Source organism: Eucalyptus grandis, chromosome 2 (assembly GCF_016545825.1).
Source record: "Eucalyptus grandis isolate ANBG69807.140 chromosome 2, ASM1654582v1, whole genome shotgun sequence".
NCBI classification, from domain to species: domain Eukaryota; kingdom Viridiplantae; phylum Streptophyta; class Magnoliopsida; order Myrtales; family Myrtaceae; genus Eucalyptus; species Eucalyptus grandis.
This window is the reverse complement of record NC_052613.1, coordinates 12,123,309-12,150,795: the sequence shown is the minus strand read 5'-3', so window position 1 is coordinate 12,150,795 and position 27,487 is coordinate 12,123,309. Positions and strand designations below refer to the sequence as shown.

Here is a 27,487-nt window from a genome sequence, read left to right as displayed (position 1 = left end):
TATTCTCCTAAACAGTACCGGAGGACAAAAATGGGGAAAATATTTTTGCACAATTAATTTCTCGTCAAACAATCCCTCGGTTGCCTCTGTAGTATGCAAATTAAATGGGGAATCGGTGCTCAACATCAACAACTCCACCCAAAAACTGGTGAATCAACGTAAACATTTGGAGGTAAAAAGATTTATGGGTATGAAACTAGAACCTTTATAGGGCAGACTGCAAGTGGAAAATTTTCTTTTCAGAAGCATAACCGGATTATTACGAGCGTCTACGTAACGGGTATGTCTTGAATCTCAACTCTCAATGCCGCCTGGGAAAAGCATGTTTCCACGGCGGTCTTACAAAATTCCATGAGAAAATCTTTGCCTTAACCATTCATAACGAAGGATAGAAAAAGTGAATAGACCCTGTAGAGGTTCCCATAAGAGTTCCATACCTGCTATGAATTACTCGGTTTAAGCCATAACCGTAGCTTATTTGACAAATCAGTCGCTACTGCATCACAGGATGCGAATTTAAATATAGCTGAAAGTGCTACATTCAATACAGGCCAGATCAAAGCCACGTAACCTAGTTTGCTTTTAATTGGAATTAAAGAATTTTGAATCCGGATTGATGTGTTCAGAGTTGGGGTCCCAGAACAATTTAATCAAATTGATCCACAGATGCTGCATTAGGAGATTGTACGTACTCAACCAATTTCTACTTCATTTCGGGATGTTTGTCCTCCACTTTTGGTGCAGATGATGAACAGAATAACCCCAGAGATATCCTCAGGACATCCAAACTCTTACAATCCTGGAAATTCCCATGGAAAGCCGCCACCTTGCCTTAAGAAACCACCAATAGCTCGTCTGCACTTCCAGTTATTAGATGCTCATCGTGACTAACCTGCAAAAATCAAGGCGAAAAGAGGGCTGTCAGCTGCAAAATGATCCATCCAAGAAACAAGACCAGACCTTGAATGAACGCCTCTGCCAAATCCTCAAATTGGGTATAGTGGAAAAGGCAGAATCGTATCTATTTATAGACAAGAAACTAACGATTTACATAGTTGACACTTAAATAGTCACTGCTCATTTAAGCAAAACTAAAAGTGAACTTTATAAACAAGAAAAAGGTCCACATTCATTATGTACAAAGCCCAACACTGCCTATAAGCACAAAACATAGGAACTACTTGGTATCATAGATTACTGTAATACAAAAACACTGACTAGGCTAGTGTTCGTGAAATTCTAAACGCAAGTGCACGTATCGAACAAGTAATATAATGATGAGATAAAGTATCGTCCCACGGAGATCGATGATTAATAAACCAATTAAATACTAAAATAGACTAATTCTAAAATTTATCTAACAAATCAAAATATAATTAAGAATGATTAAAAACGAAATTTGTAGACTAAATGCAGTAAATCGATCAGATAAATATGTTAGAGCATCCGATTTCACCATAACCACTATATATGAATTTCAGATTGTTGTGAATACAAGAACGATATCAAACATGTGATAGCAGAATTTCCTAATCTATTTACTATCCTATCTCTAGGTATAGCAAAACTACTCAGCTTATTAATCAACTATATCTCTATGTGAATTAAAATAAACATGAGTGCATTAAAAACTATTAATATTCTCGGTTTACAATGAGTCTTTTGGATCACCTTATCACCGAAAGCTACACAAATAACGCGGTATATTTCTATCCACGTTTAATTCATGGTTATATATTATAATGAGCAATTGCATATTATCACCTCTCGTTTCAAACATGCACATCAGATCATTCAAGTGGTGGCCAGTCACTCAAAAGCAGTAAACGCAATAATATATAACTCACATGAATGAAATCAATTGTAAAACATAAAAATCATGAAATTCATATCATCATGGTTAGGCTACATCGTAGCCTAACAAAAGAAAATTAGAACATAGTAGAATAAGAAATAAAAATAGAAATATAGATCAAACCCAGCATCTTGAATCAAAGGACAAGAATTCTATCACCACTTTTGTCTTCTTTTCAAAATACTTAAAAAAATCTCATAACAATGGAAAACGATCTAACCCCCTCTCTAAACCCTAGCTGCTCTCTCTTCCTATTTATAGGAAATCTAAAATATCTACTTGTAGATAACATTAGGGAACAAAATCAAGAATTTCCTGATTTGATATCCATCTTCCATCGCTGCTTTTATTTGAATTCTGATAATTGCCCTTCTTTTCCTTATCTTCTCCATATCTCATTATTATGCATAAACAAGGAAAATTTAAATAATCAGAAGGAAATTCAAATATTTTCTCATAGATAATGCATTAATTGTTGCCTAAAATAGGTAAAATAACTCTATTTTTATAGAGTTATCAGCTAGCGGAACCATCCTCCTCCCAACATTTTGCAAGTGGGAAAAATTAGATTGGTCTCTATTCCATTATAAGTTAGATGTATAATGACAGAAGTTCCCTGTAGCTGTGATCACTGATTGGTTTTACTATATTATCAACGTAAAGACCAGAATCTGATAAGTTCAATTAGGGAAAGAACAATAACAAGCTAACTGAAAAAGAAAAATGAGTAAACTTACCAAATGATTAGATGGCTTGTCAAGCAAAACCATGTGACATTTCTTGAAAGTTATCTTGGTAGATGCAACTCTGCTTATCTGACCTCCTATTTACATGGGCAAAGCACCATGTTATATGTGCAATACCATCCAAAAAGCCTCGGAGCAAGTACACAGTGAACCACAATTGAGATTACATATTAACTAACCTCCAATAGAGCTACACAATTTCACACAAAAATTACTTCATTTTTTTTTACATGTGCAACAGTAGCAAAGAGGGAGGAGATGATCCAAACAAGGTATACATCAATTCAAGTGAGGGATTTCCAACTAGACCAAAGGAACCCAAGTGAGCTCGGGAAGAATGCCACATAAGGAGGTAATTTCAAATACAATGACATGGTGTATGATGAATTTAAAGAACTGACAAGATTTACCCCAGGGGTCACTACTGACAATGCAAATCCAAAGGCAGGCAGGATATCATTACTATCTCAACCAAATAAGCATGAGTATATTGGCTAAAAATTTATAGCAAACTATAGGTTATAGTTCCTAGCTCAACAGAGATCAAGACCGAAGGTGATTTATGAATATCGATCCTATCATGAATTTGCGTTGTATTGAAAGCTTAGAGCCATGAGTGCCCCAAATAGACTGCTTAATACTACGAAGGATCATCATCAACAAAGAGAGGTTCTCGATTCTAAAGAAAACCATAATTAAAAAAAAAAAACTGCATCCCCTTTCTTCACAATCATATCTCAACTTCCACATAACTAATCCTGTTTTTAGATTTTGAGAGAGATTATTCTTATTTAGATAACAGTCACTAGAAGAAATTTTAGAACAGATCAATGCACCAAATAAATTTGAATGCTTCTTCCTTTCTTGTAAATTGGAAAAAATGACACATCACATTGACAACATTAGCCCTATCTCAACAGTTTTCGCAAGTGATCCTTCCAAGAGATTTTGCCAATACAAATGATAATGGCATTTGCAAAACAATCAAAGTGGATGAGCTAGGGAGTGGTTGCCCGGCTTTCTCAGCCTGGTACCCTGCAAGCCGCCGCTCTTTCCTAAAGGTAAAGGAGCAGGTGCAAAACTCATAGTGGGCTAATTCATGAATTGAATCAAATGGACCCTTTGAACCACCTTCACAAACGGTTACGGTTTATTAAGTCAGATAAAAAGCCTAGAACGTGACATACCTGATTTGGCACATGAAAAAGATGTTGGGAATAGAGCAAACAACATATGCTGAAAAAGCGGAGGAATATGATTGTGGAACGCTATTGATTCTTCGTGATTCTCATGCATTTGAATAAAAGAAGGATGAACTATAATCTTTGACCAGGCTACGCAAGGCCTACATTATAGTTAAAGCAATTCTGTACTTAGAGGGGAATACAAAGTTTTGTTGACCGTGATATTATTTTCATAATTAATTCTCCAAAATAGTGCCAAAGAGTGAAAATGAGGAAAATATATTAATACAGCTTTCTCACAAAATAGATTGTCTTCCAAAATAATTTTCTGTGCTAAAATATTCTTTTACAAATGATTAAATCATTTTAGTGTGCATGGGAAAGCTGACTTCGGTGGCAATAGAGTATCAAACTTCCAGGGGCACAATAAATGAACCTATTGCTAGAAAAAAATGTGCAAAGAATCACAAATTATACCAAGACTGCAATCCCAACTCAGTTCTAAGCTATTGCAAATGATACTGCATGCTCGATGTCAAAAACTTAGACTCATCGTTCCACAAGCCCTTATCAAGTATAAATGACAAATGAGGGCTGGTGTAACTATGAGTCCATCCTATATACCAGGAGCAATCCTCTCTTCATCCTTTTTAGCTTTCTCTATGTAGCTAAGCCTCATTTTCTGTTTTGTGAGGTAATTTGAACCCAATGAACCACTCTTAGTTTATGCCAATAACTAGATTCACCTGATTCAACAAAAACTAGAGTACATTTCTGTAGTCCTAGAAATTCCCATGGGAGGTGCCACCTTGCCTTGTGAAACCACCAGACCTCATCCAAGCTTCTAGCTATTAGATGCTCATCGTGACTAACCTGCAAATCAAGTGAAAAGAGGACTATTAGCTGTGAAATGATCCATCATTGGTCAAATTGAAATATTTTGACAAGAAAATCAATCTCACCATTAGAATTGCTCCGTGGAACAAGACCAGACCTTGAATAAGCGCCTCAACCACATCCAAATTCTATTGTTGTGGATAGGCAAACAAACAGAAACACTAATCATTAGATAAGAAACTAACAATTTGCAAAGATAATTCTTTAGTCATTGGTCATTATAGCAAAACTTAAAGATCGGATTTATAAATCAAAAGGGGGTCCACATATTTGTATGTAAAGCCCAATACTGCGTATAGGCATAGAGATTAGTACCATTTGGTATTGTAGATACTCTATTCCAAATATTTTCCACATTGGAACAATTAGATTGGTTTATGTTCCATTATTTGCTAGATGTATGATGACAAGGGCTACCAGTAGTTGTGACCACTAATGGGTTCTACTATACTTTTAATGTAAAGACTAGATTCGACAAGTTCAATTAGTGCAAGAACAATAGCAAGATAACTGAAAAACTAATCAAAGTCATAAAATGGAGAAATATGAGAAGAACTTTCCAGATGATTGGATGGCTCGTCAAGCAAAACTATGTGAGATTTCTTGAAAGTTATCTTGGCAAATGCAAATTTGCTTTTCCAACCACCTATTTATATGGTTAATGCACCATGTTATACGTGCAATAACATCCAAAAAGCCTAAGGAAGTACACAGTGAACCATAATTCAGATTACGAATTATCTAACCTCTAATAGAGCTTCACAATGTCATAAGAACATAGTTTCAACCAAAAATTTATACATGTGACACTAGCACAGAGAGAGGAGATATACCGGGCAAGATACAAATTGGTTGAAGTGCAAGATTTCCGGTTACACCAAAAGAACCCATGTCAGCTCGAACATTTTGTTCCGGAACTCCCTGTAGGAAGAATGCCACATGAGAAGGTATTTTAAGATAAAATGGCATACTGTATGATGAAATCATATTCCCCGAGTAAATGGAAATGCCAACCTAGAGGTCAGGGCTGACAATGCAAACCTAGAGGTAGGCAGCCTATCATTACAATCTCAACCAAACAAGTGTAAATATATTTGCTAAAGATTTCTAGCGAGCTGTGAGCAACAGTTCCTAAACCACCAAAGTTCAAAACCCAACCAAAAAGCGGTTTATGGAATATCAATGCTGTCACGTGAAAGCTTGGAGCAATGAGATGCCTCAAAATTTTATCCCAGATTGACTACTTAATGCTACAAAGAATCATCATCAACAAAAAGAAGGTTCCTGATTCGAAGGTAAACCATAAAAAGAAAAACTGCATCCCCTTTCTTCACAATCACATCACAGCTTCCACAAAATTAATCATCCTTTTAGATTTTGAAAAATATTTATCCTTATTTAGATCGTATTCACTAAAAAAAAAAATAGAACATATCAGTGCAACAATAAATTTAATTGCCTCTTCCTTTTTTGATAAATTGCCAAAAAAAAAAAATGATACAAAACATTTACATTGACAGCATTAGCCTTACCTCAGCAACGGCCGAATGCGATCCTCCCAAGAGATTTTGCCAATGCAAATCACCATGGTATCTGCAAAACAACCAAAGTGAATGAGCTTTAGGGCACAAGAGAAAATATGTTGGGAAGAGAACAGACAACACACGCTGAAAGTGCAGAGGACTATGATTGTGGAACGCTATGATTCTTCGTGATGGTGCAGTTTCATTCACAATTAGTTTGGGCATCAAGCAGAGTTAAGGATATATCATCAACAGAGCAAGAGGCAGCACCGAGAGCATGTCGTCCTACAGTTTATCATCCAATAAAACAGAGCCGATCCAACCCAACAAGATCCCCCACACAAACGTTAGTTTCTATTGAGCATTGAATTGAGGAAGTAGAATGGAAATTGATGCCATCAAAAGCAAAAAAAAACTTACCTGAACCCTAAGAAAACTCCATGTAGTGTAGATGCACGAATCATATCACCCCAATATGATAATCATCAGTCCAAATCTGAGGGATCTCTCAGATGAGGGGCCAATAGTCGCCAATATGTTTTGAGCATTGATCTTGTAGAATCTTGCATCCAAATATGCGCAATTGTCGGAGGGAGGGAGGGAGGCCATCCTTTGGCAACTCCCTCAACTTCGGACAACATGCAAGCAATAACCATTGAAGAGAGGAGAGATGGTTGTGAAGGCCGCTTGATAGTCTTTCCACGTTCCTCATACTAAATATTGAAAGAGAGGTTAGAGAGGGAGGAAAGAGAAGACTCCACGCATCCTCCTCCTCCAAAGGAAACCACAACTTCTCTCCCTCCCCTCCCATTGTTTCGTTAATTGTTAGTTCTTGGAGGGATGTGAGTAGGGGTAAGCCCCATTCTCTCAGTGGCTGCTTTAGATTCTCACACCTCATAATTTCAAGTTCCCGCAAATTGGAAGGCAAACCTCCTTTGGGCAAGCATGTGATATTTGGCAACTATGTATCATTAGCGACCGGAGGGATGTAAGTTAATGCCACTGATTTGGTAGGGACTTTATCTTAGGACAAGTCCAAAGTGTAAGACTCGACAAGCTAATGGGAAGGAGTGGGAAGTCTTCTATCTCCAATGTCGGACAATCCCATATTTCCAATTCAGTGAGGTTGTCACAGCTATCAATGTTGCAGCCGGCAATAGACTTAATCTTTGGACAATACGAAAGTCGAAGACTTGATAGGGTGATGGGAAGGGGAGGAAAGTCCTCTATCTCCAATGCTTGACAATAATAAATATTTAAATGACTGAGATGAGAGAGAATGTGAAAGGACTGTGGTAAGCTGTGTAGATTCTCACAGTAGGAGATTCTCATTGTTTCAATCGATTCTGAGGTAACATCTTCTAGCGACTTCACTCCATTGCATCTGATTAAAAAAAGTGCCTTCAAAGGAGCAAGTCTACCCTTGGCAAGGGAAACGGATGTTAGAGACTTACAATCACGTATCTTAATAGATTCAAGTTGAGGCATTGGGTTATTGTTGTTGGGGTCATCTTGAGGAATGTTTAGTCCCATGTTATTGCTACAAGGTAACTCTATCTCTCCTTCTCTTGCCACAAATGATACAAATTGCGGACAACTTTCGATGACTAGTTCCTGGAGGCAAGTCAGATTTCGCGTTTCATTTCCATCTTGCCACAAGTATATTAGCTTGTTACACCGTCCTATATGAAGCTTCTTTAGCTTGACCAAGTAGCTCATAAAACCGTGATTTGCAAACAAGCTCTCTGAGATTGTAAATTTTGAGAATGGTCAAAGAAGTTAGCTTGACCAAACTAAAGCTCTTCAAGATCTCCTTACTACAATCCCCAAGGTACAACTCATCGAGAGATGGAAGACAAACCTCACTGGTTGAGTTATTCAAATGCAAGCATGAATGAATTTCAAGCTTTATAAGGCAATCGAGTTGACAAGGCAATGTCCCGATCAATGAAGGACAACTTCGAACAACAAGATGCTGAAGACAATAGAATGGGACTTTTCTTCTGCCCCCCCGACATAAGGAGACCAATCCTTCCATGTCAACATCTCTTCAAACTTCAAAGTGGTTAAGGACGAAAAAAGACTTTTACCTCCATAGAATTTAGAGTCTATTTTTATTATTAAATTTAGACCTTCCAAAGATAATTCTCTCAGTGAAGGTAGTTGTCCAAGTGAGGGCAATGATGTGACATTAGGACAGCCTTGCAAGCACAAAGACACTACATTAGAATATGATGAACCATCTAACCATGATGAGAATATGGCACCACCATAGTTCAAAATAGTGAGATTTCTAAGATTAGTGTGAGGCCGTAGAGACTAAAGCACCTTAAATTTGTGTTCATCGTTGCAACGATTTCCAAAAGCTTCATCCCAATGCAAGAATAAGTTGCTTAGGCCTTTCTTTCCTGACAAATTGGCAGCAACAACATCTGTAACTCCTTTCACCCTTTGCAATTCTAATATGAATAATTCTCTTTGAAGGTGCAACAAGTTCTTTAACTCCTTTAATTGTGAACCTTTATCTGTTCCTACCACAAACTTGGACAAGATAGTAAGATTCTTCAAATTGCCACTACCCAATGGCATCTCTTTTAGCTCTTTTGTATCTCTAATATCAAGAAACTATAAGCTAACCAACTTTGTGATACCTTGAGGCAACTTTGAGAGGTTTTGACAACCTCTTAAAATCAAAGCTTGTAATTTGCACAAGCTGACAATTGACTCAGGTAGCCTTTCAATATTAGTGTACGAGAAATTGAGATATCAAAGATGTTTTAAATCAGCAATCCGATCTGGTACCTCTTTGATGTTACAATGACATAATGAAAACACCCTTAAGTACTTCAAGTTTGTCAACAAGTCATGTAGAACCGTGTTGGAAATAGAGAGAGATTGCTTACTAGATCCAACACGCGCTAGAATTAAACTTCTTAAAACCTTCATTTTGTGATATTCTCTCAAGCACTTTGATGTAACAAACTGTGATGAGATGAATGATGCATAACGAACTTTCTCAAGATCATCTTCATTAGTTGCTAGTTGAAACTCTCCAGAGGTGAAGCATGTCCCACCCTCAATTGACTTTGCTAGATCATTCAAAAGATCATGCATTGAAAACTTAGATGCATCAACACTTGATTGTTGAAGAAATGATCTAGACACTAACTCATTGAAGTAACTCCATCCTAATCTCAAGTTATTCTCGTTTGTTTTTTGTTGATCTAAAAATCCCTCCACTATCCATAAGAGCACCAACTCATCCCTCTCAATTTCATAACCCTTAGGAAATACTGCACAATAAGAAAAACATCTCTTCAAATAGGAAGGAAGATGGACATAGCTCAATTTCAAGATAGGAAGAACCTCATTCTTTGATGTTGGAAGACTCCCTGTTATTTTATTTAAGGTATCTTTCCATTCACCGAGTTCCCTTCTATTACGTAGGGCACCGCCCAACATCTTCGCTATCAAAGGTAAACCTTTACATGTTTCAGCTATATTCTTGCCTATTTTTTCCAATTCTGGGTGGCTCTCAAAGTTTGCTTCTTCAAAAGCATGAAAGGCTAATAAGCTTGCACAATCATTGAGGGGCAACTCCTTTAAAACACATAGTGAAGCTTCTTTTTCAAGAAAAGCAGGAAGGTTGCGAGCCGTGATAATGATCTTGCTTCCCTTGGCCCCTCCTTTAAATGGCCTTAAAAGGGTAGTCCATCTTTCGTAGTTGTCATTCCAGACATCATCTAAAACCACAAGAAACTTCTTCTGAGATAGACTGTCCCTCAACTTATTTTGAAGCTCGTTAAGATATTCATCCTTCAAGGACTCCATGGTGATCGAGTGCAAAATATTCTTTGTTATGTTGAAAACATCAAAATTATCGGAAACACAAACCCATGCTTTCTTGTCGAAACATCTAGTCACTTTGACATCATCATATAGCAGCTGAGCCAAAGCTGTCTTTCCAATACCGCCCATCCCAACTATAGGGACTATTCCCGGTGTGGCATCAGAATTTCTGGCCTCATTGGTCAATAGTTTGAATATATGTGCTCGTTCCTCCTCCCTACCAAAAAATCGAAGCTCCGGCAGAGAAGTGGTTGGATCCCTTTTGCTGGTGTAGTTGGATATGATTGCAACATTCTCTCTCAAGCTTAGACTAGCCATTTCCGTGACAATCATTGCCAATCTGCCATTGATCTCTTGTATCTTAGTTATAGACACAAGCGAGCGTGGTTGGCTACAGAGGAACTTCAATTTCTCTAGAACTTTGCATGTGCTGGATTCTGCCTCCGACTCAACCTGGGTGACTTTGATCTAAAACTCATCGACCAAGTCATCCATGTCATAGGCCAAGTCCCTAACACTATCCAGCCATAGCTCCACTTGATGGTTGCCGCTGAGTTGCTTGTCCTCTGCATCAGCCAGCATTGCCTTGATTTTGACCAACATCCCCTTCCACTCCTTAGGCAAGGTGGTGCTGATTCCTTTCCATTGTGCATAATTCAATGCGGGAGAAGTCAACTTGTCGAATAGGACTTGAAGGAACGAAGCCAAAAAGGAACCCAAAACAATCCCTCCAATGTCCATAGGTAAATTAATCACTATAAAGAAACAACAAAGGTGTTATAGTGAAGCAAAGTGACAATGAGCTAATGGAGAGTGAAAATTATGAAGTCTAGGAAGACCAAGACGATGACCCAGCAAAAAGATTAGAAAAAGACCAAGACTTTCAAGGGATGCACATCAAAGGTTAGACAAATCAAAATAAAATAATTTTTGTCCACAAGTGCTTGTTATGTCAATTGCTCTCCTTATTCCTGGGATCCAGACTTTTGGCTATCAAACCTTTACTTTTGGCGATCCAAAACAGAGTCTTAATATGATCAACTTAGAGTGCATGCATATTTTCATCATAAATGTTATCATGAACAAGTGTTTGGTTGGCTTTTTTAGCATTTGTATATTCTTAGTAACCTTATAATTTCAATATACCTTGTTCTGCTTTCTTGGTAAATGTACGATCAATGAAGTCTTTTATGTGGTAGTTATTGTGCTAAAGATTTGCAGCAAGATGGGTGATAATGATTTGTTGAAGGGTGCTGAGGTAGTGGTTGTGTGACATCCAGATTTTTGGGTTCTAATTTCGACTGGATAAATAGGGCCGTTAACGTTCAATTGAAGCCATGGATTGTGAAATTGGGATACAAGTGGGCTACATTGGTAAGGAAAAATACCAATTGGAATGATGAAGTGTTGAATGAAATTATGGGGTCAAATTGATTTAATTCAAGAGGAATTAAGGCCCAATTGGAAAGAAAACCTAGCAAATTCGTATGCCACACATACCCCCATATTTTAGCTTACCTAAATGCTTCTAGAAGGGGCAAAGTTGTCTTGGAATTGTGAGTGGAGGGCAGCTGGTGGTGCCCATGTGCGGATGACATAAGAGAGAGAGAGAGTGAGGGAGGAAAAAGGGAAACCGGTTCCCCATTTCTTCCTCGTCACTACCTCTCTCCCCGCATCTCCATCTTCTTCCCTTTTCTTTGGGGTTTCTTCTTCAGCAACAACCGAAGAAGCCGAAGTAGTAGCAGCAGCTTCGCCTCTCGCCGCCTCTCGCCGTCATCGTCGCACGCCCGCAAGCACCGGAGCTGCTGCGCACCCGAGCCCGCCGCTGTGCTGCCGTCCGCGCATCTCCGCCCCCTCTCCTCTCTCTGGTTCGAACAGAAATGTAGGGCGAAGCAGCGCCGAGAGAAGAAAACCGGAGCTGCCGTCGCTACTCGCCCCACCCGCGTGCTCCGCCGCTCTTGGGTTGCCTCCGTGCGCCTTGGTCGCTCTCTCGCCCGGCTCATTCCAGAGCCGCTGTCCAGCCCTTCCGCCTCTCGTTCAGCTTCGTTTTGGCCATCACAGGCCATGGTTCGGCCTCCTCGGGCCACCATCCGGCCTCACCGGAGTCCTCTCGCCCGCACCGGCCTTATCTAGCTCGAATCAGCCCCAGATCCGCCCCTTCCAGCAGCGATCAGAGAAGTCAGAAAATGGGTATCGCAGAGGGTTTTGGCCCGTTTTGGCCATTTTCCCGAGCCCGGATGCTCGGCCCGCTTTGAGGAAAGTCGATCCTCGCATCGAGCCCGTCGTTTTGTGTGAGTTTTACTCACTAATGCCTTCTTAGTGCGCTAATTATGCTTAAAGGTTGATTAGTGTTAATTAAGTGTAATTAAGTTGTTAGATTACAATTGATTAGTGATTATTAGTTAATTACTTTGCATATTAGTTGAATAATTAGTGTAATTAGATAGAGAATTGCCTGTCGTATTTATTGGATGCTTCTTGGGATTTTTCCGTCCCTTATCGGGTGTTAATTAAGCGATTCGGGCCTAGGTGGTATTTTTATGAATTAATTATTAATTTTCGAAATTAATTATTTAATTATTTATTTCCCGGAAATTCAACTGGGATGGCCAAGTGACCAGGATTTTATGCTGATGATCATGGCGCAGTCCGTTTATTTAATTGAGCTTTATATTGTGCTAAATTGAATTTATTGTATTTATTTATGTAATTTTCGAAATTAATAAATTAATTAATTATTTTTCGGAAATTAAGATTTTGATGGCCGACGACCGAAATCTCGTGCTGATTGTCGTGGCGCAGTCCGTTTATTTATTTGAGCTCTACGTTGTATGGAATTGAATAAATTGTGATATTTTAGGATTTACCCTAATTTGATTGGAATTGATTGAGATTGAATTGGCCAAGTGTGTTATTTAGCATTTATAATGCTTTGTTGAGTTCATTTAATTATTTGATTGAGAAATCGTTGGGTATTCGTTATCACCTGAAAGGAAATACGTGGGCTCGGTGAATCGGAATATCACCTGGAGAATGCACGTGTATTCAGTGGTTGATTATGTCATCTTGGCGAAGAAGTTGCCTTAGAGAATGCTCGTAAATTGTTGAAAGTGATCATGCCTGTGTGGCGATAGTTGATCATGCCTGTGTGGCGATAAGTGATCATGCCTGTGTGTGGCGATAGTTGATCATGCTCGTGTGGCGATAAGTGATCATGCCTGTGTGGCGATAGTTGATCATGCTTGTGTGGTGTAGATTGTGCCTACGTGGCCGTATTTCTGTGTATCGATTATCGAAAGTGGTCGAGTGGGACCGTAAAGCCATTGAGTATCGAAAGTGGTCGAGTGGGACCGTAAATCCATTGAGTATCGAAAGTGGTCGAGTGGGACCGTAAATCCATTGAGTATCGAAAGTGGTCGAGTGGTAGACTGTGTCTTCCACCTTTGCTTAAGATGTGATATGAGGATCGTAGTTCGTAATTGATGATTGAGATGGAATAATCGAATTGACCCGAGAATGGTCCGTTCGACATGTAATCGACGAGGTCGATTGATCATTGTTTTGATTTGATGTTGTGAATTGATTGATCGAATGGGAATGACCGTGAGTGGTCTTGTTGGCATGTAATCGACTCGGTCGATTTGATCGATCCTTCGATTTGTGATGTAATTGCTTGGGTGCCTATTTGATGCGTGCTAATCTGCAGGTGGAATGCGAGGCCAAGGTAAGTCATCGACTCATGTTGTGCATAGGCAGCCCTAAGGTGTATTAGTTTACTAATCGGGTCTTAGGAAGTAGAACTTGCCGAGACGTGGTCTCGTGGTTATTGAATAACCATTTCGGGACCTGGATGAGGAGCCTAAGGAGCATGAATCGACGAGGAGATCCTTGTTGAGGAACCCGAAGAGGAGTACGTGGAGGAGGACCCCGAGTACGACCCGGATGAGGACCGAAATCCTATCCTGTCTTGTCAGACCTTGTTTGCTTGTAAAAAGTTGTCGTCGTGAATTTTCAGTGAGAAAAATGTATGGCCTGCTTTTCTATCCCATTGCTTTATTGTCTAGGGATTTATAACTGCTTCCGCATGTGCTATAAAGAATGAAAGGGTCGGCGATACATAGTCCTGGGATATCGCATTTTAAAATCGACCAAGAGTAAGGGATGTGTGCGTGCCTGAGGGTCGAGGCGTGACATCCCCTTTTTGTGGTATCAGAGCAATGGTTAGGTATTGGAGTGATAAGGTGCGATGACCTATGGGATAGTAGTAGGAAAGGCCTTTAAATTCATGAATGGTGCATGTCTTTGATAGCTGATTGGTAGAATTGGTTGTCGGGTGTGAATTGCTTGCTTTTAATTATTGTGGATTCGGAAGGCAGAGTGTTGACTCTGGCCAGCTTGAGTGTAAGAGTGCCATCGCAGGTTGGTACTAGTGTAGCAAAGCATTGAATGATCCTAAGTTCGATAAGATTGATTTGATGCAAGTGTTTCTTGGGATCTGGATGAGCCGGTAAGATCAAGGTCAAGTTGTTGTTGTTGCTACCTTTGTTGAGGTCCAACCTGGAAGGATGATTAGAGAATAGAATTCGATATTTGAGTCCAGATTCAGCGAAGTAGACTTGGAATTCAGTCAGGAGAAAAGACTGATGTTGAGGGAAGAGTATTTTGTTCCACTCAATAGGAATGGTGGAATAGTCAAGTCAGCATTCGACAAATGGAACATGTTGTTCTATGGAAGATGGTATGAATTAGTCTCGTGTATTTTGAGGACAAGAAATTGTGGTAAGTGTCGCCGGTACGGACAGTGATTTATGGTGTACCCGCATAAGAAGAGGGAATCTTGACGATTCGCTGTCCTTTGTTGGTACAGACGATTCAGAGAAGTGCGCCATAGAACGCACTGTGGAATTTCTGGGATAGGTCTATGGTATAAGAAATAGTGCATCCTAGCACTTGGCAAGAGGTAGAAGACTCACCAGATAAGTGTCGAAATTGTGGAAGAAAACCTGGATGAATTCAAAGTGTCCGGTATGGTGAGAAGAACGAAATGGAACCGACTCCGGCACTAGACGAGAGGATGAATGTTTTGGGGAAAATTCTATCGAGTATCGTAGCGAGTTTGGATGAAGTTTGGGAACTTCAGTTTATTGAAATAAGTGGAAGAAATGGGAATCACTAGTTATTGTTGTTTGAATTGATAGAACCGAAGGTATGGATGTGAAGATTGATGAATGAGGAATTCATGCATATTAGTGCATCGCTTTAAGGAACATCGTTTTGTGGAAAGAGAAATGAAAATGGTTCATTGCAATCATGCATCAACCATTGTCAACTTAATTGGGTGACTTGTTATAAAGAGTGTTGATGTCTTCAATGATCGACTTGAAGATAGGTTATTGTCAGTTGAGAACTAGGAAGGAGGTTATACTGAAGACAGCACTTCGCACTTGATTTAGCCCTTGTGAGAATAATGTAAAGCCATTTGATATAACGAACGCTCCAGCCGTTGTCATAGACTTGACAAACCGAGTATTCAAAGAATATCTAGATCAATGGTGATCGTGTGGTGTAGTGACATTCTAGGGTATTCATTAAGTGATGAGGATCACGAGAGCCCCTAAGAATGGTCATGTGATTACAGGTAAAGGAATCTCCGTGGACTAGCCAGGATCGAATCAGTTGTTAATGAACCGAGATCGAGATTAGTGTCAGAGATCAAAAGCCGTGGGGATTGGACAGATTACTACAGAAGGTTTGTGAAAGAATTTTCAGCATCAGTACCATCGTGGGCTTGACCTCTTAAGAAAGAAGAGAAATTCATCAGCATAGACAAGTACAAGGATAGTTTCCAAAGCTTAAGTAAGAACTGACTATCGTACTTGTGCTAAACTTTTCATTTGGCTCTGGAAAGTACGGAATCTTTAGTGATGTGTCTTACAGAGGACGGGGTATGCATTGATACAACATGAGAAGATTGTTGTATCACCGTTCCGCCAGTTGAGACCCAATAAGTGGAATGCGAAGCGGTGTTGTGAACCAGAATTGTGGCAGAACTATAATAGTGATATCGGGTATCACCTTGGAGAAACGAAAGAGTCATTAATGTGTTGGGCCGAGAGTCTTCTATTGTGCATAGACTGGCTAAAGTATAGACTTTACTTGAAAATGATTTGAAATTTGGTTTTCAAATTTGAGGTAGGCTACCTTTTGAATTTTATAGCCACCCTCAAGATTGAACCAAATGTTCAAGTTAGAATCGGCGCCTAGTTGACGGACGAGAGATGTTCAGAAGATCTTGTTTTGAGTGTGTAACATCCAGATTTCGGGCTCTGATTTTGATTAGATAAATTGGGCATTTCATCGACGCGATTACAGTGTTTTTCTCTGAGTTGGCCACTCATGAGATAACTAGACTAGCTGGGTGAGTTATTAAGGACCTTAAGGCAAATAGACTTGAGAATTCGACCAGGGATCGACTTCTCGACCGTGCTCATCTTTAGAGATCATTGCGGCACAGTATAAAACCGATTTGAAATCAGAGATAGATCGGTTCGACTGAGATGAATGACCGATCGTGGGTGACTCCACTAAATTGGAAAACTCTCATCGACCGGTACTAATTTGATTTTACTGTCGTTTTGGTACCCTGTGTCCGTATTTGAATCTTGGAGATTTTCACGACAATCGAGAGTCACCAATGGGTCGAGTGGGTTTATTGTGGCTCGAAGAAAATCGACCACGGGTCATTTGTCCTAAAAAGCTCTGAACACTACCCAGTAGCCTAGGTCACACTAAAAGCGTGTCGGAGTGAAATTAACCGCCAATCTAAGTTCGATTTCAGAAATTGAAGATCCTATCTTGTCACAGAGTGGGTATACCGAAGTGTGTGTGCATCAGATAATTCGCCGGCATGGAGTGCCGGGGATGAATTATATTTCGAATCTAGATCAGAGATTATAAATTTGGCAAAGTTTTCAGAGGGTTCTTTATTAAGCAGTGTATAGCAGAGGGTACAGAATTTCAATTGCTGAGATGGAGTCAGGGAAAGAAAGATCACAGGCCAGGTCGTCAGATAAAAAGAGTCGGTGATTGCGTTGCCGAGATCGGTGTCGAGTTATATCGATCTTGACCGAGTTCCCGCCGGTAGATCGGCCGATAGTTTCTTTTAATCCGTGCAGAGCAGAGTGTACAGAACTTCAGTCGTTGAGATGAGATCAGAGATCAGAAAATCGCAGGTCCAGAGTTGGTTTAAAATCAGTGATTCAGTCGCAGTTATTAGAGACAGATTTGAGACTGCTCAGAATCGCCAGTTAGCTTTGCAGATTTTGTGTTGAAGACCTTTGAAATTTTAAAGTGGGGAAGTGTATTTTTCCTTGGGTGTCGCCTTTGGTGAGGACGTCTTGATCTATTAAGGAAGGGAAGATGAATCGGCATTTAAATCGGAATCCATCGAAATTTGAGTTCAAAGGAGGGTTTTGGCTTTAAATGAATTAAAGAAGCATTTCGAGACACCGTCGGCGCTTGTAGCCGAGTGGTACCCGGAAGAAGCGAAAGGTCCGAAGTCGGGAGTTCGAATCCCCGACGCGGCAGTTAGCCGCTTTGTGGAAAAATAAGAAGGAAAAAAAAAAGAACCAAAACTTTTGCAACTTTCATTTTTGCAAAGATGGACAAGTGCTTAGTCTTTTTGGGAATCAAGAATTGGTCTGGTTAATTCGGAAATGTTTCGTCGGCACCGAGGATCTTGGATAGCAGTATGAAGCAAAATGAAGGAGCAGAATCGATGAGACGACAATACCCCACCATTTTGAAGAAGAATTTTTAATGGTTTAAATTTCGAGGACGAAATTTTTATAAGAGGAAGAGTTGTGACATCCAGATTTTGGGTTCTAATTTCGATTTGGATAAATAGGGCCGTTTACGTTCAATTGAAGCCATGGATTGTGAAATTGGGATACAAGTGGGCTACATTGGTAAGGAAAATACCAATTGGAATGATGAAGTGTTGAATGAAATTATGGGGGTCAAATTGATTTAATTCAAGAGGAATTAAGGCCCAATTGGAAAGAAAACTAGCAAATTCGTATGCCACACATACCCCCATATTTTAGCTTACCTAAATGCTTCTAGAAGGGGCAAAGTTGTCTTGGAATTGTGAGTGGAGGGCAGCTGGTGGTGCCCATGTGCGGATGACATAAGAGAGAGAGAGAGTGAGGGAGGAAAAAAGGGAAACCGGTTCCCCATTTCTTCCTCGTCGCCGCCTCTCCCCTGCATCTCCATCTTCTTCCTTTTCTTTGGGGTTTCTTCTTCAGCAACAACCGAAGAAGCCGAAGTAGTAGCAGCAGCTTCGCCTCCGCCGCCTCTCGCCGTCATCGTCGCACGCCCGCAAGCACCGGAGCGCTCGCGCACCCGAGCCCGCCGCCGTGCCGCGTCCGCGCATCTCCCCCCTCTCCTCTCTCGGTTCGAACAAATGTAACAGACAGCAGCGCCGAGAGAAGAAAACCGGAGCTGCCGTCGCTACTCGCCCCACCCGCGTGCTCCGCCGCTCGCCGGTTGCCTCCGTGCGCCTTGGTCGCTCTCTCGCCCGGCCTGCTCCGAGCCGCTGTCCAGCCCCTGTTCCGCCTCTGTTCAGCTTCGTTTTGGCCATCACAGGCCATGGTTCGGCCTCCTCCGGCCACCATCCGGCCTCACCGGAGTCCTCTCGCCCTCCACCGGCCTTATCTAGCTCGAATCAGCCCCAGATCCGCCCCTTCCAGCAGCGATCAGAGAAGTCAGAAAATGGGTATCGCAGAGGGTTTTGGCCCGTTTTGGCCATTTTCCCGAACCCGGAATGTCCATGTCATAGCTAGCCAACCAGCCAAAATTGGCTAGAAGGACTGAATTAGTACCAATATAAAAAGATTTAATACTAAATTGGCTTAAATGAAAGGTTTAGGATTAAATTGGTACAAATGTCATAGGTTTAGGACTTTTTTGGTACTTTGCCCTTTCTTCACATGACCAACTTAGAGGGCATGCATGTCTTCATAAAATTTTTATAACTTACAATGTTTTGTTGTTGTTGTTGCTTTTTTTTTTAGTATAGGCTTTTACATGGCAGCTATAGTGCTAGAAATTTGCAATAAAGTGGGCGGCAATTATCTATTGAAGGGTGCTGAAGTAGTTGTTGATGATAGTGAATCACTTGATAGGAAAATCATGGTCCTTTGAACAAAAAAGCTAGCCCAAAGCAACTTGCTTGATGGATTAGTTGATGATTTGTGAATCATGTACTATTTCCAAAGTAAAAATTAAGCAAGTCGATTCATGGATTCATTGGTGTACCCGATTCTTTTTCTTGTTTGGCCCAAAGCATGTGTTTCTGTTCTTCTTATCGAACAATCAAAGTTAGTTGTCTTTGATGACTTGCGGATCTATAATAGAAAGTAAGATGCCATTGTTAGGTGGATTGTCAACTTTTATTTCAGTCGGTGCAAGTTGTACAAAGATGCTTATTTGTCAGTCCTATTAATTGTGGTCAACTTCATTCATTGCTAGACAAGAAAAAGGGTTAGGCATCACCAACTAAGAAAGTACTAGATATACTCTAGGCATCACACTTATGAATAGGAAAATCGTGCAAAGGACCACGATTCTCCTATCAAACGGTTCTCGATCATTAACCACTAACACAACACCCTTCAGTAGATCATTGTTGCCTGTTTGGTTGCAAATCTTTAGCACTATAACTACCACATAAAAGCCTACATTGATCACATATTCACCAATAACACAATAAACAAAGATATTGAAATTATAAGGCTACTAAGAATGTACAGATGCAAAAAAAAGGGGATAAGTGCATTATAAGTTCTAAAACTTATCATGAAAATGTAATTAAGTTTTAAAACTTTCAAAAAGCACAATTAAGTCTTAAAGCTTGTTATGAAGTACAATTAAGTCTTAAAACTTTCAAAAAATGCAATTAAGTCCTAAAACATGTCAAATTAGTCCAATTAAGTTCTTCGTTGATTGCAATTTTCAAAAGTTTTAAGATTTAATTGCACTTTCAAGACATATTTTAGGAATTAATTGCACTTTTTGAAAGTTTTAGGACTGGATTATACTTTTGTGACAAGTTTTAGGACTCAATTGTATCTTTTGAAAATTTTATAATTCAATTATACTTTCATGATAAGTTTTCGGACTTCCCATGCACTTATTATTATTATTTAAAAAAAAAAAGCCTTGGTCCTTGTCTTTGTCTAAAGTTTTAGGACTCAATGGTTTTTGTTAGAGTAGGTTTCTCATTTTTTAGACCTGGAACCTACCCTATATGTTATGGAACTTGGAACCTAGAACCCTTGTTGTTCTCTCAATGATTGGTAAACCCATGATCATTGGAGAGATCTTTTCGAGTCCCTTCTTGGCTTCCTTCTTATACTTATTTCTAGTATTGTTAATCTTAAGCAAGACATGTAACGTGTGGAATTCTACTACTAATGTAAAAAGAGACATTCACATAAGGATGGAAGAAGAGGGAAGTGAAAAGTGAAGCAATAAAGCCATTTACGTCTTGCAAACTCTTAATCTTCCTGGAATTGATTAAAGTTTCTTTCCCACTATCACTTTTTCCCTTTTGCTTAATTTTTCACACAAAAAGGTTGATGAGTCCCAACAAAGTCTTGGTCTTTCTAATACGCCAAGAAGTTTGAATTAGACTGGAGAGCATATGTTTTGACACACACTATGTCATCGAGTTATATTGTTCTCCTTTTTCTTCAAATCAAGACTTTTGGATGTCGATTAAAATAGGGGACCATTTCTTTTGACCCAGAGCATGTGATTTTGTTTTCCTTACCAAACAAACAAACCTAACTGTCTTTGATGACTTGTGGATACATAACATACAATAAGATGCCATTGTTGGTTATGTCCTCAATAATTTAGGTTTCAAATAACTTTGACAAAGCAACGATCCTTTGATGTGATTTTGGCCCCATGATGCACGAGGAGCTGCCGGGGAGACATATGTTGCCACGAGATGGCTAGTTGCAGAATTCTTGCGACCATAGATGTACAGCTTCAAATTCATTACACGGTCTAAGTTCAAATTTCAAATAGTTTGTGTACGGGCTTCTGATGGTGCACAATTGTGAATTCTCTGGAATCATTATAATTAGTATATACACCGACGAATGATACTAATTCGCTTCAAGTAATATTGGAGGAAAGGCATAATACTAATTTGGAGCTCACTCATAATAAATAGGTTGAATTGTCCTCAAAATTCTAAAATTATAGACAATCTAGATCCATTGTTTAGAAAGTATTCCATACTAGTTGGCTTATTCTCCACACTAAAGAAAGAAAACGAATTTTGCTTTAAAAAAGCAAGATCATGCGATACATGCTAGACTTCAATTTAACGTAATATAATGGCTCTCTCTCTCTCTCTCTCTCTCTCTAGTTGGTTAAACCCCTCGAGTCATTCCATGTCCACACACATTGCATGTTCCGCTCATGCATATTTAGATTCTCGACTTTTGTTAATTCTTAGAACCTACAATATCTAAAACATGATTAATAAAAGTATTTGAAATACGATGGACTAATTTTATGATAACAATCAGTAATACCATATGAGTCTTAAATGCTCTTCTTTTTCAAATGAAAAATGGTGAACATTTTCATTTCAGCCTTTAATAATTGGCAGACGAAATACAAATGAGTGCCTTAGAGATTTTTCTTTTTTTTTTCCGGGGGGGTGGGGATCCTCAGAGGGTCAAGTCCTTAATGCTATGCTTGATTGGACATGGTGACAAAAAAGGCTAATAATGCAGGGCCCTCCCAGTTCCATCATTTTGTTTTAGCATGTATGGGAACCATCTTTGGTCACTATTGGTGAACATGATCTAATAATTGTTTTAGCATATGCATAGCCTCCATGATTACTCTCATCCTTGGGTAAACTGAAGTCATGGCAAGCATGAATAACAAAAACCATCGAATATATTGAATCATGAAATTTGTTTGGACTCTTATAAAATCTATCCATGACTCTTTAAGTTGAACTGATTTGATTTCTACTCTTTACCTTGTATAATGCAGGAACATAAAAACTTCAAATAATTAAAATACATTTGTTTAATTGAAAACTCAAGATTTAGAAAATATTTTCAAAAAACTGATTGATTTATTGCTCACAAAAATGAACAAATCAAAATTTTCATCATTTACCGAAATATGCAGGTATAAAATTGATGTTGCAATGAAAATACTCTGTGTTGGTCAATTTTTTTGAATGACATAACTAGTCATTTTTCGGAAAATGTTATTCAAATCTTAAGTTTTTTCGAAATAAACACACCCTTGAATTACTTTGATGGAGCAAAATAAGAGGAATTGACTCGGTTCGATCCAAAAGAGGAACATAATGGAAAATCTGAAAAGGAGCAGAAGTCAGGTACAAATCCTAGTGTTTGAACCTCCAAAACCATTCTCAGACCAAAAAAAAAACCTCCAAAACCATTCCTCTACAAAGAGGCGAAACGTGAGCAATAAGCAGGCGGTTACAGCCACACCTGGAAAGGATCATCTGACAGCTCCACACATCCAAAAATTAAGAAATCTCGACTTACCAAAATAAGTATAAATAGCTCAAAAATAATCATTTAATTGTTAAAACTTGTCGATACCTAACTTCTGTCCAAAAGTGGTTTTCATAAACTTTTGGAAAACTGGAACAGATTTTCCTTTCACAGAAGAAGTTTATAGGAATTAAAGCATTTTATAAGCATTTACCAGAATTTCGACAAATAGGATTAGGTTCTTTCGAATTTATTCCCCAAATAAAAAAAAAGAAAAAGAAAAGAAAAGCAAAGATAAAATGGGAACCCCCGAGAGAAAAACACACACGGCAGAATTCATCTTGGTTCTCCTGCTCCTTTCTTTGAAACCACACCGCCTCACTTTTTCTTCATCCACCACCACCACCATCATCATCATCAAACTCAAGCCCACAGACTCCACTCTCGTTCAATTCATTTCTTGCATGCACATCGATTGTCGCCAATCACCACCATCTCTCGTCGTCGCTCAGTCAATACCATCGTTCGTCGTTGCAAGCGGCGACCACGCATTGCCGTAGCTGAATACGCACGCGTACAGTGAACTGCCAAACCTAGCGCTCGTGCTTGCTGGATTGCTGTTGTGGATCTTATCCCATTCGCCTGGTCAGCTCCAGGAAGTCTACTTGGAATAGGTAAAAGACATCTTTCTACTTGTTCTCTTTTTCCCTTGAACTGATGCAGCAAGTTTAATAGCAAAATTGGGGAAAGTTGATGCCATATACTTGCTGGCCAGGTTAAGGTTGCAGCTTGATTGCATAATTCATGGTGATTTGTTAATTTTGTTTTAATCAGGTGATACATCTGCACACATAATTGTTTGAGCCAAAACTCAGACCTTTATTTTTTGATTTTTCGTTACATATTAGCATAGAATTGCATTATATCGGTATCAGGAAAATTATATTAGAAAACTTAGAATGTTCATGGATAAGCATTATCATGCGCATCTAGGCTTTTTGGAGTGCATTATTGTTAATTCTCTTTTTTGCACATTTCCTTTGATAAATCACATGCTATAACTTGGGAAATTTAGGAAAATCATATCTTGCATATTAATAAATTTAGATTGCATCTTCATAAAAAAACAAAACAAAACAAAAATGTGAAGTGGAACTCTCCGCGAGTCATGAAGAGTATTATCGCCCCACTCCTGCAATTTTTTTTCTTCATCAGTTTTTTGCTGTTTTTCTTATTTAGTTTTTCTTCTTGCTCTTTTTCCATTTATTAGACTTATATTTGAAAAGATAAATGGAAATCTAGACATAATTCCAATAGACAAGTACAACAGAGATTAATGAATGATTAATCACAATATGATTAAAAATGACAAAAGTTGGACTAAAATTATATTTTGTCAATTTGAGCAAGAGAACAATAATCACTGCTAATTGTCAATCACACACACAAAAAAAAAAAAAAAAAAAAAATTGGCATCCATGTAACGCGTGGAAAACTACTAGTAACATAAAAAAGACATTGTAAAGCTACTAATTAGTAATGAAATATCTATATTTCTGACCAAAAAAAAACATAAAAAAGACATTCACATGGGAACGGAAGAGGAGGGATTTGAAAAGTGAAGCGACAAATCCAATTTGCATCTCCGTAAGTCTTAGTCTTCTTCGATTTTATTAAATTTTCTTTCCCATAAGCTCTTTATCAATTATACTTCACTTTCACGACAAAAAAGTTCATGATACCCAGTGAAGTTTTGGTCTTCCCAAGTTTATGGTTTTTTATATGAACAAGTATATATGATCGTGGACACTACATATGTATGGTGATAATCTCTAAATGTTACAGAACAAGCACTTGTGAAAAAAAGAAAAAGAAGAAAAAGTTGCAGCAAGATGGGCGGCAATATCTGCTGAAAGGTGATGGGTTAGTAGTTGATGATGGGGAATCGTTTGAAGCGAGAATCATGGTCCTTTGAACTCAATTTTCCTGTTCATTGGTGTGATTGGTAGAGTATAATTTTCAGTAGATTATACATTGTCGTTTGGTGATTTCTGACTTGTTCACTATTTGCAGAGTAAAATAATGCAAGTTGCTTAATGAATTAGTTAGTGTGCTTGACCCTTTTCCTTATTTAGCCCAAAGGACGTGTTTCTATTCTCCTTAGTGGACAGACAAAGTTCATTGTCTTTGATGACATGTATATGTATAACAGGAAATAAGATGCCATTATTGGGTGAATCCTCAGTATGTTATGTTTCAAAAGCATTTATTTTACTAAGTTGCACAACTATGCTTATTTGCTGATCCTATTAACTTGGTCAACTTCATACATCGCTAAATAAGAAAAAAGGGATAAGCACACCAACTAATCCATCAAGTAAGTTGCTTTCTCTCACTCTGGAAATGGTAAACGAGTCCAGTATTAACCTATAAAGCACCGACACTTCCAAGAGCTTTCGTGTTGTGTCGGACACTTCGACACGTGTCCGACACTCTTCGACACTCTCCGACACTCTCCGACACTTGGTCAAGACGTGTCGGAAAATCCGTTACCTGGTCAACTTTCCCGACACTCGAGTCGGAATTCCGACATACGAGTTTCTGACACGTGATTTCGATATCGAGGTCTACTTTAAAAAAAAATTAATAAATGAGAAGTCAAAATATATATGTAAAATAATAAACACAATAATAAAAATAATAAATGAAGAAAGAGGAAAAACCTAGTCTTCTCTTCTATTTTGACTCTCATTTCTTGTGATACACAATTAATCTCTTAAGTGTTTTTTCTCCTCTTCCGACATATCTAGCATGCGGGTCCAGAATGTGGATTGCTTGTCTTTTTTTCAAGTTTTACGAATTATGAATAGAATTGAATTTGTCAAATTGAAACAATGAATGATATTAATAAATGCTGGATTAATGTTTTTAGTGTAAATTCATTATAGGCTTATTTATTTATTTATGAATTTGAATCAAATTAATTTGATTGAAATAAACATAAAAATGATAATTTATTATGTATATATAAAAATATATATTCGATATCCAATATGTTCCAACGTGTCAAAATTCTCTGTTTTTTTAGAAACGACGTGTTAGCATGTCTTGTCGTGTCGTGTCATGTCACGCATTGTGTATTAGTGTCGGTGCTACTTAGGTATTAACAACATATAATCCACTAGATGTCACACTCTACCCATTACACTAATGAACTTGATAATCGTGTTCAAAGGATTGCGATTCTCCTATCAAGGTGATTCCCGATTATCAACCACTACACAGCACCCTTCAACAAATCATTATCGTCCATCTTGCTATGAATCTTTAGCATAGAAGCTCCCATGTAAAAGACTTCATTAATCTCACATTCACCAATAAAGCAGAAAACAAAGACATTGAAATCATGAGGTTACTAACAATATACAAACGCTAAAAAAGCCAACAAAACACTCGTGAGTGATAACACTTACGGCGAAATTATGCATACACTCTAAGTTGGTCATATTAAGACTGTTTTGGATGGCCAAAAGTAAAGGTCCAATAGCCAAAGAGTCTTGATCCGAAGAATAAGGAGAGCAATTGATGTAACTAGCACTTGTGGACAAATAGTATTTTATTTTGATTTGTCTAACCTTTGACGTGCATTGCTTGAAAGTCTTGGTCTTTTTTTCTTTTTTTTTGAATCTTTTTCCTAGGTCATCATCTTGGTCTTCCTAGGACTTCATAGATTTCTCTCTCCATTAGTTCATTTTCACTTTGCTTCACCATAACACCTTTGTTGTTCATTACAGTGACTGATTCACCTATGGACATTGGAGGGATTGTGTTGGGTTCCTTTTTGGCTTCATCCTTTCAGGTCATGTTCGACAAGTTCGCTTCTCCCGCATTAGGTTATGCACAACGTAAAGGAATCAGCACTGCCTTGCCTAAGGAGTGGAAGGAGAAACTAGTCATAATCAATGCAGTGTTGGCTGATGCAGAGGACAAGGAACTTAGTGGTAACCATCAAGTGAAGCTATGGCTGGACAAGGTTAAGGACTTGGCCTATGACATGGAAGACTTGCTCGATGAGTTTGAGATCAAAGCTGCTCAAGTTGAGTTAGAGGCAGAATCCAGCACAAGCAAAGGTTTGGGGAAATGGAAGTTTCTCGTATTTGGCCGACCACCCTCGCTCATGTCTGAAACCAAGGTACAAGAGATCAATGACCGGTTGGAAGAGATTGTCACTGGAAAGGTTCATCTAAACTTGAGAGAGAATGTTGTGGACAAATCCAACTACACCAGCAAAAGGATAACCACTTCTCTATCGAGCCTCAATTTTTGGTAGGGAGGAGGACGTAGAACAAATACTCGAACTATTGATCAATGAGGTCGAAAATTCTAATGCCACGCTAAGCATAGTCCCCATAGTTGGGATGGGCGGTATTGGAAAGACTGCCTTGGCTCAACGACTGTATAATGATGCAAGAGTGAATAGATGTTTTGAGATGAGAGCATGGGTTTGTGTTTCAGATGTTTTTGATGTTCTCGACATAACAAAGACTATTTTACGGTCAATCACTAGGTTGCCCTGTGAGGGCAAAGATCTAAACGAGTTTCAAGTTATGTTGAGGGACAATCTTTTCGGAAAGAAGTTTCTTGTGGTTCTAGATGATATGTGGAATGAGAAGTACGAAAAATGGACTGACCTCTTAAAGCCATTTGTAGTGGGTGCTAGGGGAAGCAAGATTATTGTTACGACTCGCAACCTTGCTGTTGTTAAAATGACAAGAGCTCAGCCGTATCTTTTGGAGGAATTGTCCCTTGATGATTGTACAAGCTTATTAGCCTTTTCATGCTCTTGAAGAAACAAATTTTAAGAGTCACC

At 38.8% G+C, this 27,487-nt stretch overlaps 4 protein-coding genes across 4 annotated transcripts in view; 2 read left to right on the top strand and 2 right to left on the bottom strand.

Moving 5' to 3' along the window:
• Positions 1-352: 352 nt before the first annotated feature.
• Positions 353-27,487, bottom strand: part of LOC120290326 (putative disease resistance protein At3g14460) — a 116,352-nt gene continuing 89,217 nt past the window's right edge. The window contains exons 4-8 of the mRNA XM_039306278.1: positions 5,516-5,603; positions 4,748-4,810; positions 4,532-4,658; positions 2,593-2,678; positions 353-892 (exon numbers count right to left, since the gene is read on the bottom strand). The gene's annotated coding sequence lies outside the window, so the exon portion shown is untranslated. The remainder of the gene's footprint in view (positions 893-2,592; positions 2,679-4,531; positions 4,659-4,747; positions 4,811-5,515; positions 5,604-27,487) is intronic.
• Positions 833-10,372, bottom strand: LOC120290505 (putative disease resistance protein RGA3). Its single transcript, XM_039306780.1, has 6 exons — positions 9,631-10,372; positions 9,189-9,498; positions 6,215-6,275; positions 4,748-4,810; positions 4,599-4,658; positions 833-892 (listed from the first exon to the last, which is right to left on the bottom strand). The coding sequence occupies exons 1-6, from the start codon at positions 10,370-10,372 to the stop codon at positions 833-835; spliced, it is 1,296 nt and encodes a 431-aa protein (XP_039162714.1).
• Positions 22,838-26,947, top strand: LOC104434642 (putative disease resistance protein At3g14460). The gene is made up of 2 exons (XM_039306779.1): positions 22,838-23,291; positions 26,412-26,947. Exon 2 carries the CDS (start codon positions 26,426-26,428, stop codon positions 26,945-26,947), a length of 522 nt encoding a protein of 173 aa, XP_039162713.1. The 5' UTR covers positions 22,838-23,291; positions 26,412-26,425.
• LOC120290504 (putative disease resistance protein RGA4) lies at positions 27,036-27,464 on the top strand. Its single transcript, XM_039306778.1, has one exon. It carries the CDS (start codon positions 27,036-27,038, stop codon positions 27,462-27,464), a length of 429 nt encoding a protein of 142 aa, XP_039162712.1.